Source organism: Meriones unguiculatus, chromosome 12, assembly GCF_030254825.1.
Source record: "Meriones unguiculatus strain TT.TT164.6M chromosome 12, Bangor_MerUng_6.1, whole genome shotgun sequence".
In the NCBI taxonomy this organism is placed as follows: domain Eukaryota; kingdom Metazoa; phylum Chordata; class Mammalia; order Rodentia; family Muridae; genus Meriones; species Meriones unguiculatus.
Window position 1 is genome coordinate 19,445,616 of NC_083360.1, and position 13,335 is coordinate 19,458,950.

General features: G+C 44.1%; 2 protein-coding genes across 3 annotated transcripts in view; one reads left to right on the forward strand and one right to left on the reverse strand.

Annotated features, from left to right (window-relative positions):
* Fam184b (family with sequence similarity 184 member B) overlaps positions 1-1,710 on the forward strand; it is an 87,531-nt gene extending 85,821 nt beyond the window's left edge. Inside the window, exon 16 of the mRNA XM_021657274.2 lies at positions 552-1,710. Coding sequence (XP_021512949.1) covers positions 552-645 — 94 coding nt within the window. The 3' untranslated portion in view covers positions 646-1,710. The remainder of the gene's footprint in view (positions 1-551) is intronic.
* A 1,739-nt stretch (positions 1,711-3,449) lies between these two features.
* Med28 (mediator complex subunit 28) lies at positions 3,450-11,751 on the reverse strand. 2 transcript variants are annotated; one of them, XR_009585046.1, is made up of 5 exons: positions 11,540-11,751; positions 9,285-9,351; positions 8,648-8,760; positions 6,253-6,543; positions 3,450-4,670 (listed from the first exon to the last, which is right to left on the reverse strand). XR_009585046.1 is itself a non-coding variant. In XM_021657273.2 (4 exons), the coding sequence occupies exons 1-4, from the start codon at positions 11,696-11,698 to the stop codon at positions 6,346-6,348; spliced, it is 537 nt and encodes a 178-aa protein (XP_021512948.1). In that variant the 5' UTR covers positions 11,699-11,750; the 3' UTR covers positions 3,450-6,345. The 2 variants fall into 2 exon arrangements, 1 of the variants encoding a protein (XP_021512948.1); XM_021657273.2 differs by having other exon boundaries at positions 3,450-6,543; positions 11,540-11,750.
* Between the last annotated feature and the right edge of the window lie 1,584 nt (positions 11,752-13,335).

Below are 13,335 nucleotides of genomic sequence, written 5' to 3' on the forward strand. Positions count from 1 at the left end.
GAGCACTTTTAGAAGTTTGTTCTCTCCTTTTACCTTGTAGGTTCTGTGAATCAAACTCAGGTCCTCAACACTTGGCAGGCTGCTATTTGACATGAAGCTTCACAAATGCTGACTGACTAGGTGACAGTTTCATTGCCTGCTCTCTTTTGATTTATTAGGCACATTTCATAGCCTCATTAAAATGCTCACAAGTAATAATCTATAGAAGACTCTTCTTGGAACACTGTGTTAAACTACCTTTTTGTAAAGTTCTTAAAATGTAGCTGTCTGATTTGTGCCTAAAATGGATAATGAATGCTACAAAATGCATTAGCATAATAACCACCAGGTGATCACTGAAAGGATGGAAAGCCATTGGTAGTGAAATAAGAAGCAGACACTCCCTCCAGCTCACCCCTCCCAACTCCTTTCCAGCTGCCAACCTCGCTGGTTATGGTCCAGTATCTTTTGAAGGGATAACAAACACTTAGCTTCTCCTGGAAAGGTGACACAGTATTGTTTTTTACTAAAAAAAAGTTTCAAAACTATGTAAAAATTTCCTTTGCTTTTAGGGCACAAGATGGAGAAGCAACCCAACCCAAAGAAGCCTCACAAAAGCAAGGTTCTCCACATCAGGAATGGTTTACCAAGTACTTTTCATTCTAAGTTGATCTTTGGGATCTGTTCCAAGGAGGACATTGGAAAATAAGTTCAACCATCTGAAGGAATAAATTAAAATCACCCAACTAGCTGGTAATGACTTACATGTTGGTAGATAGCGAAAACAAAGTGGCAATAACATTCCAGTTTCATTGTGACACCTGCTGATTTAACAGGTCTTCTAGTTAAAGCTGAAACAAGACAGTTATTTAAAAGCACCCCTAGGAAAATGACGTTATCTCTGATGACCAAATTACCCATTGTATTTCTATTGCCTGTAATGTCACACTCCACTTGGTGAGATATTAGCCTTGTGACTGCCATGATCTGCTTTAAAAGCATTTTCATTTTTTCTTGGTCAGCTCCACTCAAAGAGTTATGCTATATATTTCCATATATATATGTATATATATATATATATAAAATGTTATTTCCAAAATGCACATCTAACCTCAATATGAAGAGGAATAAAATGAAGTTCAATATAAAAGGAAAGCTAATGAAGACAAACAGAAACCACCAAACCTACCAGGAATGGACTGCAGCATGCTTGGATTGCATGTTTTAACTTCCCAGGTCTGACACTGCCACACACTACAGAGGGACAACACCTACCTCAAAAGGGACTTCACAAGATTAAAGCAGCATTCTAGAGGTGCAGCCATCAAGCCTGACCTGGAATGCCCAGTGAACAGCTGTGATCCACCTGTCAAACATCTCAGCTTCAGCGACAACTGTGTTAACAGTCTTCTGTGAGGGTTTTTAGACTGTCTGTCCTCTGATGTCAAAGACTGCTGGACTCCCGTGCTTTCATCTGGGTCCCCTGCTTCAGATGTATGGCTTCCGCACTGCTCGGAAGCCCTAGGCGAGCAGGGAACTGCCCGTGGTGCTGAAGTTGCACTCTGTCCACCTTGTACCCTCTGACAGAGCAGATCTGACTCAGCTTTTAGTGGGTAAAACCCTTTTCTCTCTGGTGCTGGCCCAGCAAGTGGCTCATCAACCCATGTCAATTCTATGCATTGTCAAATATTTGCTCTTTGAATAAAATTCTAAACAACTGGTCAATGAAAACGGCTGTGGCTTGTAAAATTAGATGAAGACTGAGCTCAGAAGCAAAGTTCACACTAACCTCAATCAGATTGTCTCCAAATAAAACGTAATTACCTGGACTGTTTTTAGAGAAATATAGCGAAAACTCACAAGTTAATAAAGCCGAACAAGACTGACTTTTTTCAGTGTTAGAGTCCAGGGTCTTACCCTGGTTAGGGAAATACTACACCCATTGCTCTACACTCCCAGCCCTGTAATAGATTTTTGTTTACATTGGCTCTAATTTCCTAAATGTATTACATTTGTTTTACTTTTTGTCTTTTTTTTTTTTTTTTTTTTTTTTTTTTGAGACAGTTTCTCTGTGTAGTCTGTAGGCTTAGCCATTTTGAAACTCACTCTGTAAGCCAGGCTGGCCTTGAACTCAGAGACCCACTTGCCTCTGCCTCTCAAGTGCTGGGAATAAAGGTGTGTGCCACCACTGCCAGGCTTATTATTTTAAACAACCCCCCCCCCTTTTTTTTTGGAGTACTGCATGTAGAACCCAGGACCTTGAGCATGCTAAGCCAGTGCTTTACCAATGAGCTACCTTGCCTGCCCAGGAATCCACATTTTTGTTGGTGCTTGTTTGGAGACAGGGTCTCACTGTGTAGCCCAGAACTCACTATATAAACCGAGCTGATCTCAAACTCAAGAGATCACCCCATCTCCAGCCCCTCCCCCAGTGTACTGCCATACTCAGCTAGAGCCACACACTGTGAAGCTCTAAAACATCGATAACTCAGTCGGGGTCTTTTTCCATTTTTCAATGTGAACATGTTAGCATATTTGGAATGGCACATCTGTTAGTGCCAACTTTTTCTTTCCAGCTCAAGGTGTCTACTATAATCTGAAGACACTGCAGTGTGGGGCTGCTACACTACAATTTTTAATGTGGGGTTAATTTACAAACAACAAAGATCCACCACTTGTGGGCTGAGACCAAGATGAAGGTGCTAAGCAGGATGAGGCCTTCTTCATAAATCTCCAGTATGTAACCTCACGTGCAGTGGAGCTGGTGTAAGCCTCTTTCCAAGGGCGCTAATCTCACTTATGAGCTTGCAGCTTTCATTGCTTCATTGCCTCCTGAGACTACAGGTTAAGAATCCCCTATCCCAACACTTGGAACCACAAGTGCTTTAGTGTACAGCAGTTGTGCAAGGCCTCGAGCTGAGTCCTCAATACATTAAAAATAGTGAGATTTTGTATATTTTCAGATTCATGCATATACACAAGTTATCTTAAGAATGGGACCCAAGTCTAAATATGACATTCCCTTGTATTTCCATATCCACCTTCAGCACAGCCTCGTGCACCCACATTTTTACTCAATGCATCAAGTATAGATGGTTCCACTTACAGTGTCATGTTAACATTTGAAATGTTTAGATTTGGGAACATTTGGATTCTTAGATTAGGAAAATGCTCAGTCTGTTTCTCATTAAGTCCCAATTTTTGATAATTAGCAGTAAGCACTGTTCTACTGGGGGCTTTAAGAAATTGGCTACAGGTGGCTGTGGTTTTTTCACCTGGGCATCTTCTCAGCACGGCAACTATTGAAGAAGCAACAGACTGCTCTTTTGCCTTCCGCATTCTTTCTTGCTGCTGAGACGAAATGCATGACAAAAAAGTAGTCAAGAATTGTTTATCGTGGCAGGGGAGGTGTGGGGACAGGGCTGAGGCAGTTGGTCACTGTGTCCAGATGAGAAGCAGAGAACAAATACTGATGCCCAGCTCACCTTTTATTCAGTGTTGGATAGCAGCCCATGGAACGATCGACGCTGCCCACAGATAGGGTGGGCTGTACCAGCTTAACCAACATACTCTAGGAGTTAGAAGAAACTAACTCCAAGACATGCTAAGAAGGCTGTCTTCCAGTGAGCTGAGATCCTGACAAGGTGATTCTAGTAACCATCAAAGGGGTAAAGGTGCAGCCATTGGCTTCATCCAGGAGGAGGTCTGGTAGTTTTAAACACATGGTGACTTTGTTTTGGGTGGTGTACATGTGCCCTACAGGATTATGAAGTGGTTTGTTTCCCCTTGTCATCACTGCAGGGGAACTTTGAGGACTGGTGTTCTGAGCCTGTTTCCAGCAGAGCAGGGCAAGCACTGCAGGGGCAGCTACTGCACACTGTTGGGTCTGTGCAAGGAGAGTTCAGAAATGCGGACTAGGGTGGCTGACACTGCCGACACTCCTAAGCAGACTGTCCATCAGAGCAGTCCAGAAGTGGTCCTGACTGCAGCACCCATGCTCGGCAGGCTAATACCCAGGGCTGGCACGACCGATGCTATTTCCGTAACAGCATTTTATGCAACAGCGCTTTAGAAAGCAGAACTGCCTGGGAATCTTTACCGAGGAGCCACTCCGGAAGGTCCATAGTTAGCAGTTGGATAAAGAAGCTCAGTTCAGGTTCAAAAGATGAGGAAGTGAGGTTCTATCTGATCTGTAGCCAAAGATGATCACATGCACAATTCCAAGATAAACAGATACAATTGTGAAGGCTGGAGGAGAGTGGAGACCAAATAAGAAGCTGCTGAAGATCAAGAGAAATGTTCAAGATGGATTCTGGGTGACCTGCAGGAAAGGAGTCAAGGATAGACAGTGCAAGTGGCAGAAACCATCACAGTGGTTAATCCTAGAGAAAGCAGCTGGCCTGGGATCCATACAATGTGAAGAGGCAGGCCTTATTCAGGCAGGCAGCTGAAGCAAGTGGGAGGGGAGGAACTTCCTTCAATCGGTTGGCTTACATATGAGAACAGCAAGCAAAGGGAAACCCCTGAAAGACATGCACCCCATGTCTGTGTTCAAAAGCCAGCAAGCTGCCACTTAGGGAGAACACGACACAGCTGGATCGACAGTTCGGTAAATAAAGCACTTGCCTGAAAGCTGAAGACCTGATCACACATCGGAACAAAAAGCCCAGCAGAGCAGCTTAATCCTAGGGCTGGGAAGTAAGAGAGGAAGGAAGATAATGGAAGTTTGCAAGCCAGCTGGTCTTGACCAGTAAGCCCCAGCTTTGGTCTGTCTCAAAAAAGTTATGTGAAAAGAGGTATTGCCCGACATGAATCTTTGATCTTTTCAAAAACATACACATGTACCCTTCTCCCAAGCACATTGCACATTCACAGGTATACTACACACACACACACACACACACACACACACACACACACACACACACGATGCTTACAAACTGACAAAATGGGAAATTATTTTACCTAACTGTTGAATTCAATTAAAAAATGATAATAATGTGCATATACTAACTTAAAACATTTTCACTAAGCACCAAGAACAGTTTCCGGTATTTTCACTATCCTTTTAATTATTGAAAAACTGGCTAAAATGTAATCAGCTTATTTAGGTTTTGGCCAAGAAATTTAAAAAAACAAAACAAAACAAAACAAAACAAAACCACAACACATAAACTTGACAATCAGTGCTTCATAAAATGAGTGGGGTTTTCTTTCTTTTTTGCCAGAGGTTGGGAGGCACTGATCTCATGCAGCCCACAACAGCCTCAAACTTGCTATGTAGCTGAAGATGGGGACCTGACGGTCTCAGGCTGGTTCTAATTTGTCCAGGTGCTAAATATACAATCAAGCACACACACACAAAGTAGTAAGATCTGGAATAATCAAGGAAATGCCTATTCTCATAGGGTATACAACAGAGCAAGTAACACAGGCGTGGGTATCAATGGTTGTGACTAGGGCTTCAAGGCTCCATAAACCAAAATGGACAAGACCAAAACCAAGCTGGGGATGCACTATTCAAGAGGTACAAAGTATTTGTTTCGGGTAAAAAGAGGTACTCTGCTCTGAAAAATATAAAAAACATGCAAATAACTAAGACAATCCAAGCCAGCCTTTGGCCTGCACACCTCATCTGTGCCTTCCTTACATTGACCAGCACAGCACAGCCTGGGAGCACTCAGCATGCCATGCTCCTGCTATGTGTGCCTTCAGAGCAAAGTGAACAAGGACCCAGAAAATGTAACTCAGCTCAGAGAAAAATCCAACATTAAGGTAAGCATCCTCCTGTAATACCACACTAGCAGCACACTGTGTGAACATAAAACATGCTCAACCCGTGCCATCCTGGAAGCACTGCACTGTTGTCAGGTTCCTCCTGAGGTAGTTCAACGTTACAGACTTGTCTGCACTGCCACTGATGGTTATTAACGCTGATAACCAAACTCACTCTTATATCCCAGGCTTTTCAAACCATTAAAATTTTTTTCCCTTCAGGGTTCACCAAACAAAAAACAAAAATACAGATGAAGCTACAAAATGTTGTCAAAACAAAAGGTAAAGGCCAAGTAAGAATGTGTTCACCACTTGAACAGTCTAAACTTTGCAAAATATTAAACAAAAAACAATTGGTTTTTCAAAGCAACAGGCATTCTATAAAGTACTAATGAATTTAGAGTATTAGAGGAGCTGAGGCTGGGGATCCTGGATTCACCACCCCAGGCTTCATACTGAAATAATAAATCATAAAAATGGGTAGAAACATAAACTAACATCAGCTCATTATCGGACAGTTTTTCCGACATGCCACATCTGTAAGAAAAGATGTCCAGCAAGACTGCAGAGCTGCACCACAGGCCTGAGCCCTTAGGTCTGCTTCAGAGGTGCAGGAATGTTGGCAGACGCCTGCTCGAGGTAGGCCAAGGAGCCCTGAGGGATTTCGGCTGGCTTTTTGTGCTGCACATTGATGTCCTCCAGCACCTGCTGCCAATGCCTCAGCTTTGTCAGGTGCTTCTGGACCAGCGCATCTTTCCGCTGCAATTCACTCCTCAGTTCTGAGACATCCTACAGATGAAAGAGATAAGGGGGAAAAACAGCGTGATGAAGTCAGTCAGAACAAACAAGAGTTAATGAGGTTCTTCCTTAGGAACACTAAAAATAACCCTGGTGGCATAGGCCTCTGATCCCAGCTATTTGGGAGGCTAGGGCAAGATCATGAATTTTAAGGCCACAGTGAAGTCAAGGCCAGCTTGGGTAACTCAGTGAGACCCTTTCTCAAGAAAATAAAAATTGAAAAATAAAAAACAAACAAACAAAACACTAAAAAGCAAATTCAAAACCAAGGGAATCCACTAAAGCTTTAAAAGCCCATTGCTCTACTGGGCTCTACTATTTGAAATCAGCCAAAGCAACTCTTTTTTTTGTTGTTGTTGTTTTGTTTTTATGAAAGGGTTTCTCCCTGTGTCCTAAAACTCATTCTGTAGACTGGGTTGGCCTCAAACTCAGAGATCTACCCGCTTCTGCCTCTGGGTGCTGGGATTAAAGGCATGTGCCAACACTACCTAACAAAAGCAAAATGAGATGTGTGCCCAACAGTAAGAATTCTGGTATTTAATATTTTTCTTTTAATAAGTAAAAACACAAGTGTAAGATGAAAAATTACCTCACAACATCTAAAAGATCACTGCTGAAAAGACCAAACACTGAAAATATGAAACAGATGTTAACAGCTGTCTATAGGAATCCACATTACTGTTTTCACAACTTCAGATTATAGTGCTAAAAAATTACAACTTTTTCAGAAGCTTAATATGCACAGTGGTGGTAAATCCCTTATTAAAATTTAGCTTTTGGGGCTAAAGAGATGGATAAGAGGTTAAAGAGCACTGGCTATTCCTCCAGAGGTATTGAGCTCAATTCCCAGCAACCACACAACCATCTATAATGAGATCTGGTCCCCCTTCTGGTGTGCAGGTGCACATGCAGATAGAACATTGTATACATAATAAATAAATAAATCTCAAAAGAAAAAAAAATTAGCTTTGGATCTGGAGAGATGGCTCAGTGGTTAAAAGCACTGGTTGCTCTTACAGAAGACCTGGGTTCAGATCCCAGCACCCAAATCAGCTCACAACCACCTACAATTCCTGTTGCAGATGATATGATCAATGCACTCTTCTAGCCCCTGTGGGCACTACACACAAATGGTGTACATTACCAACTTGAGTGCCAAACTCTCAGACATATAGAATAAGCACAGTTTTTATATGGTAGACATAACTATTTGCACATATTATTTGAGTATTCATGTTAAGAAGTGAGCTTATGACTGTAATATAATCTTACTATTCCTGTTCTCAACAGCTGATCTCATGGCTGAAATTTCTGATTAACTGGTCATGGTCAACTTGTTATTTCAAAAGCTGCCAAAATATTCCTCTCAGCTTTGAATTTCTCAGTGAATTATCACTGACTACGGGGCTGGAAAGAAGTCAGGGTCTTCTATATTGGTGTGGCGGGAATTACCTCCCTTACTCAACACCATTAAAGCTTCCTTGTTCTTGTGGCAATTCATTTCCAAATGCTCAGTTTAAAACAAATAAGACTAACCCAACCCTTTTACCTAAGTTTTTGTTGTTGTTTGAGACGCATAATTTCATTACATAGCCCTAAACCGGCCTGGAACTTGCTATGTAGGTCAGATTGGTTTTGAACTTACACACGTCTGCCTGCCTCTGCCTCCTGAGAGCTGTGATTAAACATATGCACCACCATGTCTGGCTACAATATTTACTTTTTGATTTCTTAAGCAAAGTAAATCAACCATTCCCTATGTGCAAGGGGCCAGGTAGGGCAATTTAGGAACACTGTTAGAGACCTTGTTCAAATGAACTTTTTTTCTATACTGATGGTTTTCTAATTGTTCTTGGAAGGCAAAGGCTGCTCTTTAAGAAAACTTTTCCATGAAAACCAACGTAAAATGAGTTAAGCATAGTTGTTTCCAGCTCAGCTCTCTCCCCAAAGACCCCTCCCCCCATGTGTCCAGGCTATCATAAACACTGGGACCTTCAGAAGTTTGCTGACCTGAGGGTGCACCTTGTTAAGACACAAGTGAAATCCTAATGACACTTGTTTTTCCTAAAAGTTGGGGGCAAAGCCAAATCCATACCTCTTTGATAACTTGATCTGGTTTCTGGACAGACAACTGTAATCTTTTTTGTAAGAAAAAACATTCTGTCTGTCTTGCAATGTCCAAAAACTTCTGGATACACTGATCAACACCTTAAAGAGAGATCAAAAGTTTTAGGGTAACGCAGGATGTATATGTAACTCCCACCTAAATGAAGTTAAAATATTAAAACAACACCTTCTCACAGATATAATGCAGCATTTTAATCTGGTTGACAGCAACAAGTTCCCATATGTAACCAGCATGAAACAGCAGGTATCTCACGCCGCTTTCAGGTCAGAGACCTTACACAATATACAAGTTGTCAGGTCTTCCAAAGAAGCAAAATCCAGACACTCAGCATTCAGGGCCACAATTTCCATTTAAAATTGGAATATTGGAAATACAGGAAAGTCATGGGACACTGGAGATGGGAATACACACAGCTGACTCATTTCAAGTGGTTCCTAGTGACTCAGCCAACATGTTAGCTGAACGGAACAAAGAAGCCGCAGTTCATGGGGACCATCTGCATACATCTCACTCCCAGGAAAAGTTCTAAAAAGACGCCATATAAAATCAGCAAGAGAAACCTGCTGAAGACAAAAACACAAGTGTGCAAAGAGGGAAACCTTACCAGTTCGAATTTCTTCCTGATCAGTCCCATTGACATAATCCTGACTCACAAGGGAAGCAAAGCAAGCCTGTGTGAGCAAAACAGGAAAAATGTTATATACACATCAAGCTATTGCTTATGAACAAGAAACAGCTTCTCCCGAGGCCATTAAACGAGTGGACACATTCTGAGTTTGTACCTGAGAAGGCATGGGGCCAGTGTAAACACCTGGTGAAATAAATCTTCACTAGTATGGTACCTGAGATACCGGTATTTGTTGCCCCCATCACGTGGTCTCATTGCTACCAACTGCCTCTTCCTCACTGTCTCATTCCACACCTGGATACCTTTCAACCCCATCACAACCCCCCTGGCTGACCCCTACATGAACTGTATATATCACCATCTCAAGATGTCATCTACCTACTCTTTCTAAATGATGGCCCCCTCCCAACTCATGCTCTACCATGGAGCTTGGCATGCACTCCACATAAGTAGCTGACATTATTATTCATTCTTTTCAGCCACAGTTATTTGTCTTCTGCCAGTGGTCTGCCTATGTGGCTCAGGACTATATTCTAAGTATTTGGAATACCACCTGACATTTAATAAGTAACAGAGGTGTCTGGGTAATAAATGGTTACTGCCACATGGATAATCAAATCCCAAAGACAGAGTTCTGAAAGGGTACCAACTGTACATGTAAGTTGTGCCTCAGAGGCACAAGCAGGCCTCAGAAAAGACAAAAAAGGCGAAAAAGAACATGGATGGCAGCTGAAAGATGAACACAGGCTAGAACAAAGGGCCCTAACAGCAGTGAGCAAACATCTGTGTAAAAGACAAAGACACAGAACCAAATTTAGGTTCCAAATAGGAATCATAACTACATATGAGGTTCTCTTCTGAAGCAATAAATCCTCCTGCACAGCTCCAGATCTGTTGTATAGAAACAGTCACAGGGGTTTCCCAGGCCCACAACAGTCCAACAAATCAGACTGCCTGTTGTGTGGACTGTAAAAGTTAACTCTTGTTGGGAGTTTTGCAGTGTGGGCAGCTTACGGAATGGTGCAGCCCACAAGTCTTGGATGGCTTCCCCAGAGCCAGTGGGCCATTCGGTCAAAACAAGCTAACTTCAAGCTGGGCAGTGGTGGCACACTCCTTTAATCCCAGCACTTGGGAGGCAGAGGCTGTGAGTTCAAGGTCAGTCAGGTCTATAGAGCGAGTTCCAGTATAGCCAGGGTTACACAGAGAAACCCTGTCTCAAAAAAACCAAACAAAACCTAACTCCAGACAACTTCAGAAACTTCCTTAGTTCTGCAGTAGCTCCCTGCCTTCCTTATTCTGAAAAACATCTGAAGCATGGACCTTTATCGACTGTATTATGGATGGGGGAAAAATGCATGCCAGTCTATAAAAAGACTAGTATCTTAGGGGTGGTGGGACAGATGTTTGCCACCATCTGAGTTCCATCCCTTGCACTCACATAGTGGCTGTAGAGAACTGACTTCTGCAAGTTGTCCCTTGGACCTCTCCACAAGCGCCCCAATAACACACACAAACAAAAGAAATAAATGCAATACGATTTAATTTTGTAAAAGAATGTGTTTTTCAGTAGGCCAGCTTTTGCCTGGAAAGGCAGAAGGCGGGAGCACTCGTGTTCACGTGAACAAACCCAAGGCCGACTTTGGGCAATTACTTCTGAGTGTTTCTGCAACCACGAAGAGGGTATGAATCTAAATGTTCTACCGAAGTTTCCTCCACAGTAAGAGCTCAACTTTTTTTTTTTTTTTTTTTTAACAAAGAGCATTTACCAAACGACTAGAAAGCGAAGCCAGAGACGTCAAAGGGGTGGCACCCAAATAGAAAAGCTAACAGGTTAGCAGGTAACAGGAGCCCCTGGAAAGTCTACCTAGAACACGGGGGAAAACAAGGGAAAGCGTACACTGTGTGACCTGAAAACCCAGAGCAGCTCGGCCGAACGGCTACGCTCCGGAGAGACCAGCTCCTACTGGAGTCGCTGAGATAAAAGCCGGCTAGGCCAGAGGGCCGTGAGGTGGAGGCGAGCTGGGCGGACTTCAAGTCCCCCGTCTCCAGAAATGTCGCGGTTGCGACGGCAGACCTGAGATCACCGGCCACGGCGGTACCCGGGCCAAGGCGCGCGGCCTCCGTTCTCCGATCCCCGCCGCCACTGGGCGCCGGGACCCAGAAAGGAGTTGAGCTGCGCGCCTTCCGCCCGCGAGAGGAGGCTGCACAAGGACGCCCACGCCCCGGCTTACCTCGAAGGAGGACTCTAACTCGTCCACCAAGGTGCTGCTGGGAGGTCTCGGAGCCCCGGGGGCTGCCTGCAGGAGCGACGGCTGGCCGGGGAGCCCCTGCGGGGGCGGCGGAGGACCTGGAGGCTGCCCGGAGAACATACCGCCCAGGGACGCCGCCATAGCTGCGAAGGCGGGCGGAAACGCGCCTCGGCCGGCGGCCCGATCACGTGACGGGCGTGGTCACGTGACGGGCGCTCCGCCTGCACGTCCTGGGAAAGCAGGCTCCCGAATCCTTGTTGTTTCAGTGCGATTGTTCCGGTTCTTCTCCCTTCCGGTGTCCTCCTCATTGACTGAAGTGCTAAAGGTTTGGGCTGATTTAAACCAGTCACTTGCAGAGGCTGAACTTGCGCGCCGGCCTCCTCGCCATCGCCCTTAGCCCTGTGGTGTCCCTAAAGACTTTCAGGGACCTTAGCCAAGTCTTTTCCGTGCCCCCTTAGTAAAGTGAGAAGTCGTCAGTTCATTCCATGGTGATCGAGGGCTTGCCACGTACCAAATGCCAATCCAGTCACTTGTTTTAGCTGGAACAACACAATTTCCCTCTAAATTCTGATGTAACATAAGTAAAACGACTGGCATCTTGAAGGCTACCAATGTCCTGTTGTGCCTGAATGGCGATACCCGAAAAGACCACCAGGAGCCGAGTCCGTTGCAAACCACATGAGGATCTTTTTATTATAAATTACAAGCTGCAGTTTGGGCTCACATCCCCCAACACAGAAGTGGTGAGAGCGGAGCACCCCATGCTCAGGTTGGTGATTTAAAGATTCTGGTCCCTCCCAGCATGTCCAAGGCAGGGGCGTTTCCTGCCTAGCAAGCATCTATTGGTCAAAATGCTGCATTTTGAATTGATTGGCTATAGGAAGGTCCCCAAACCATTAATGATCTGGTGTTCCTCCCTAGGGGGATGGGCCAGTTTCCTAGCAAGTGTATCTCTAGTGAGTGGGGAAAAGAATGCAACAAGGCGGGTTCTTCCCCTCAGGGCATTACTGGACCTCACCCAGCTAATTCAGGCCCTAAACTTTAATAATAACTGCTGATTTTTAATCTTTTGGTCTCTCATTCCCTGATCCTTTTCTTAGCATATATGCTTTCACCAGAGGGAAAGTTGCTGTGCTTATGGTTTTTAATTGACAGTTGTGTTTTGGTTTGGGTTGTTTTTTGAGACAGGGTTTTCTGTGTAGCCGTGGCTGTCCTGGGCTCACTTTGTAGACCAGGCTGGCCTCTACCTCCCTGAGTGCTCTGATTACAGACTTGCGCCACCGAGCCTGGCTGCTGTGCTTATGTTCTAATTACTTGGTGTTAATATTTGCCTGTTCACTCATTCAGAAGCCAAATAAATTTTTTTTAATTTAATTTTAGAACACTTTCTAAAAAAGGAAAATTAATTGGCTGAGGACCTCCAAGACCTTTCTCAGCACAAAGGTTCATTTGCCTCAGAGGGACAGAAGGAAGGGAATAAGAGATAAAGACAGGAAATAGAGGATGAGGGAGGAGGGGAAGGGAGTAAGGAAGAGTGAGGAAGGGGTTTTTGCCCCTAAGGGACAACAGACTGCCTCTGGATAGAGAGGAGAAACATAGGAAAATGGCAGGGTTTCTTTTGGTTTGGTTTAGTTTTAGTTTTTCAAGAAACAGGGCTTCCCTGTGTGGCGTTGGTTATCCTGGACTCACTTTGTAAGCCAGGCTGGCCTAAAACTCACGGAGATCCACCTGCCTCTGCCACCCTGAGTATTAGGATTACAGGCATGTGTCACCATGCA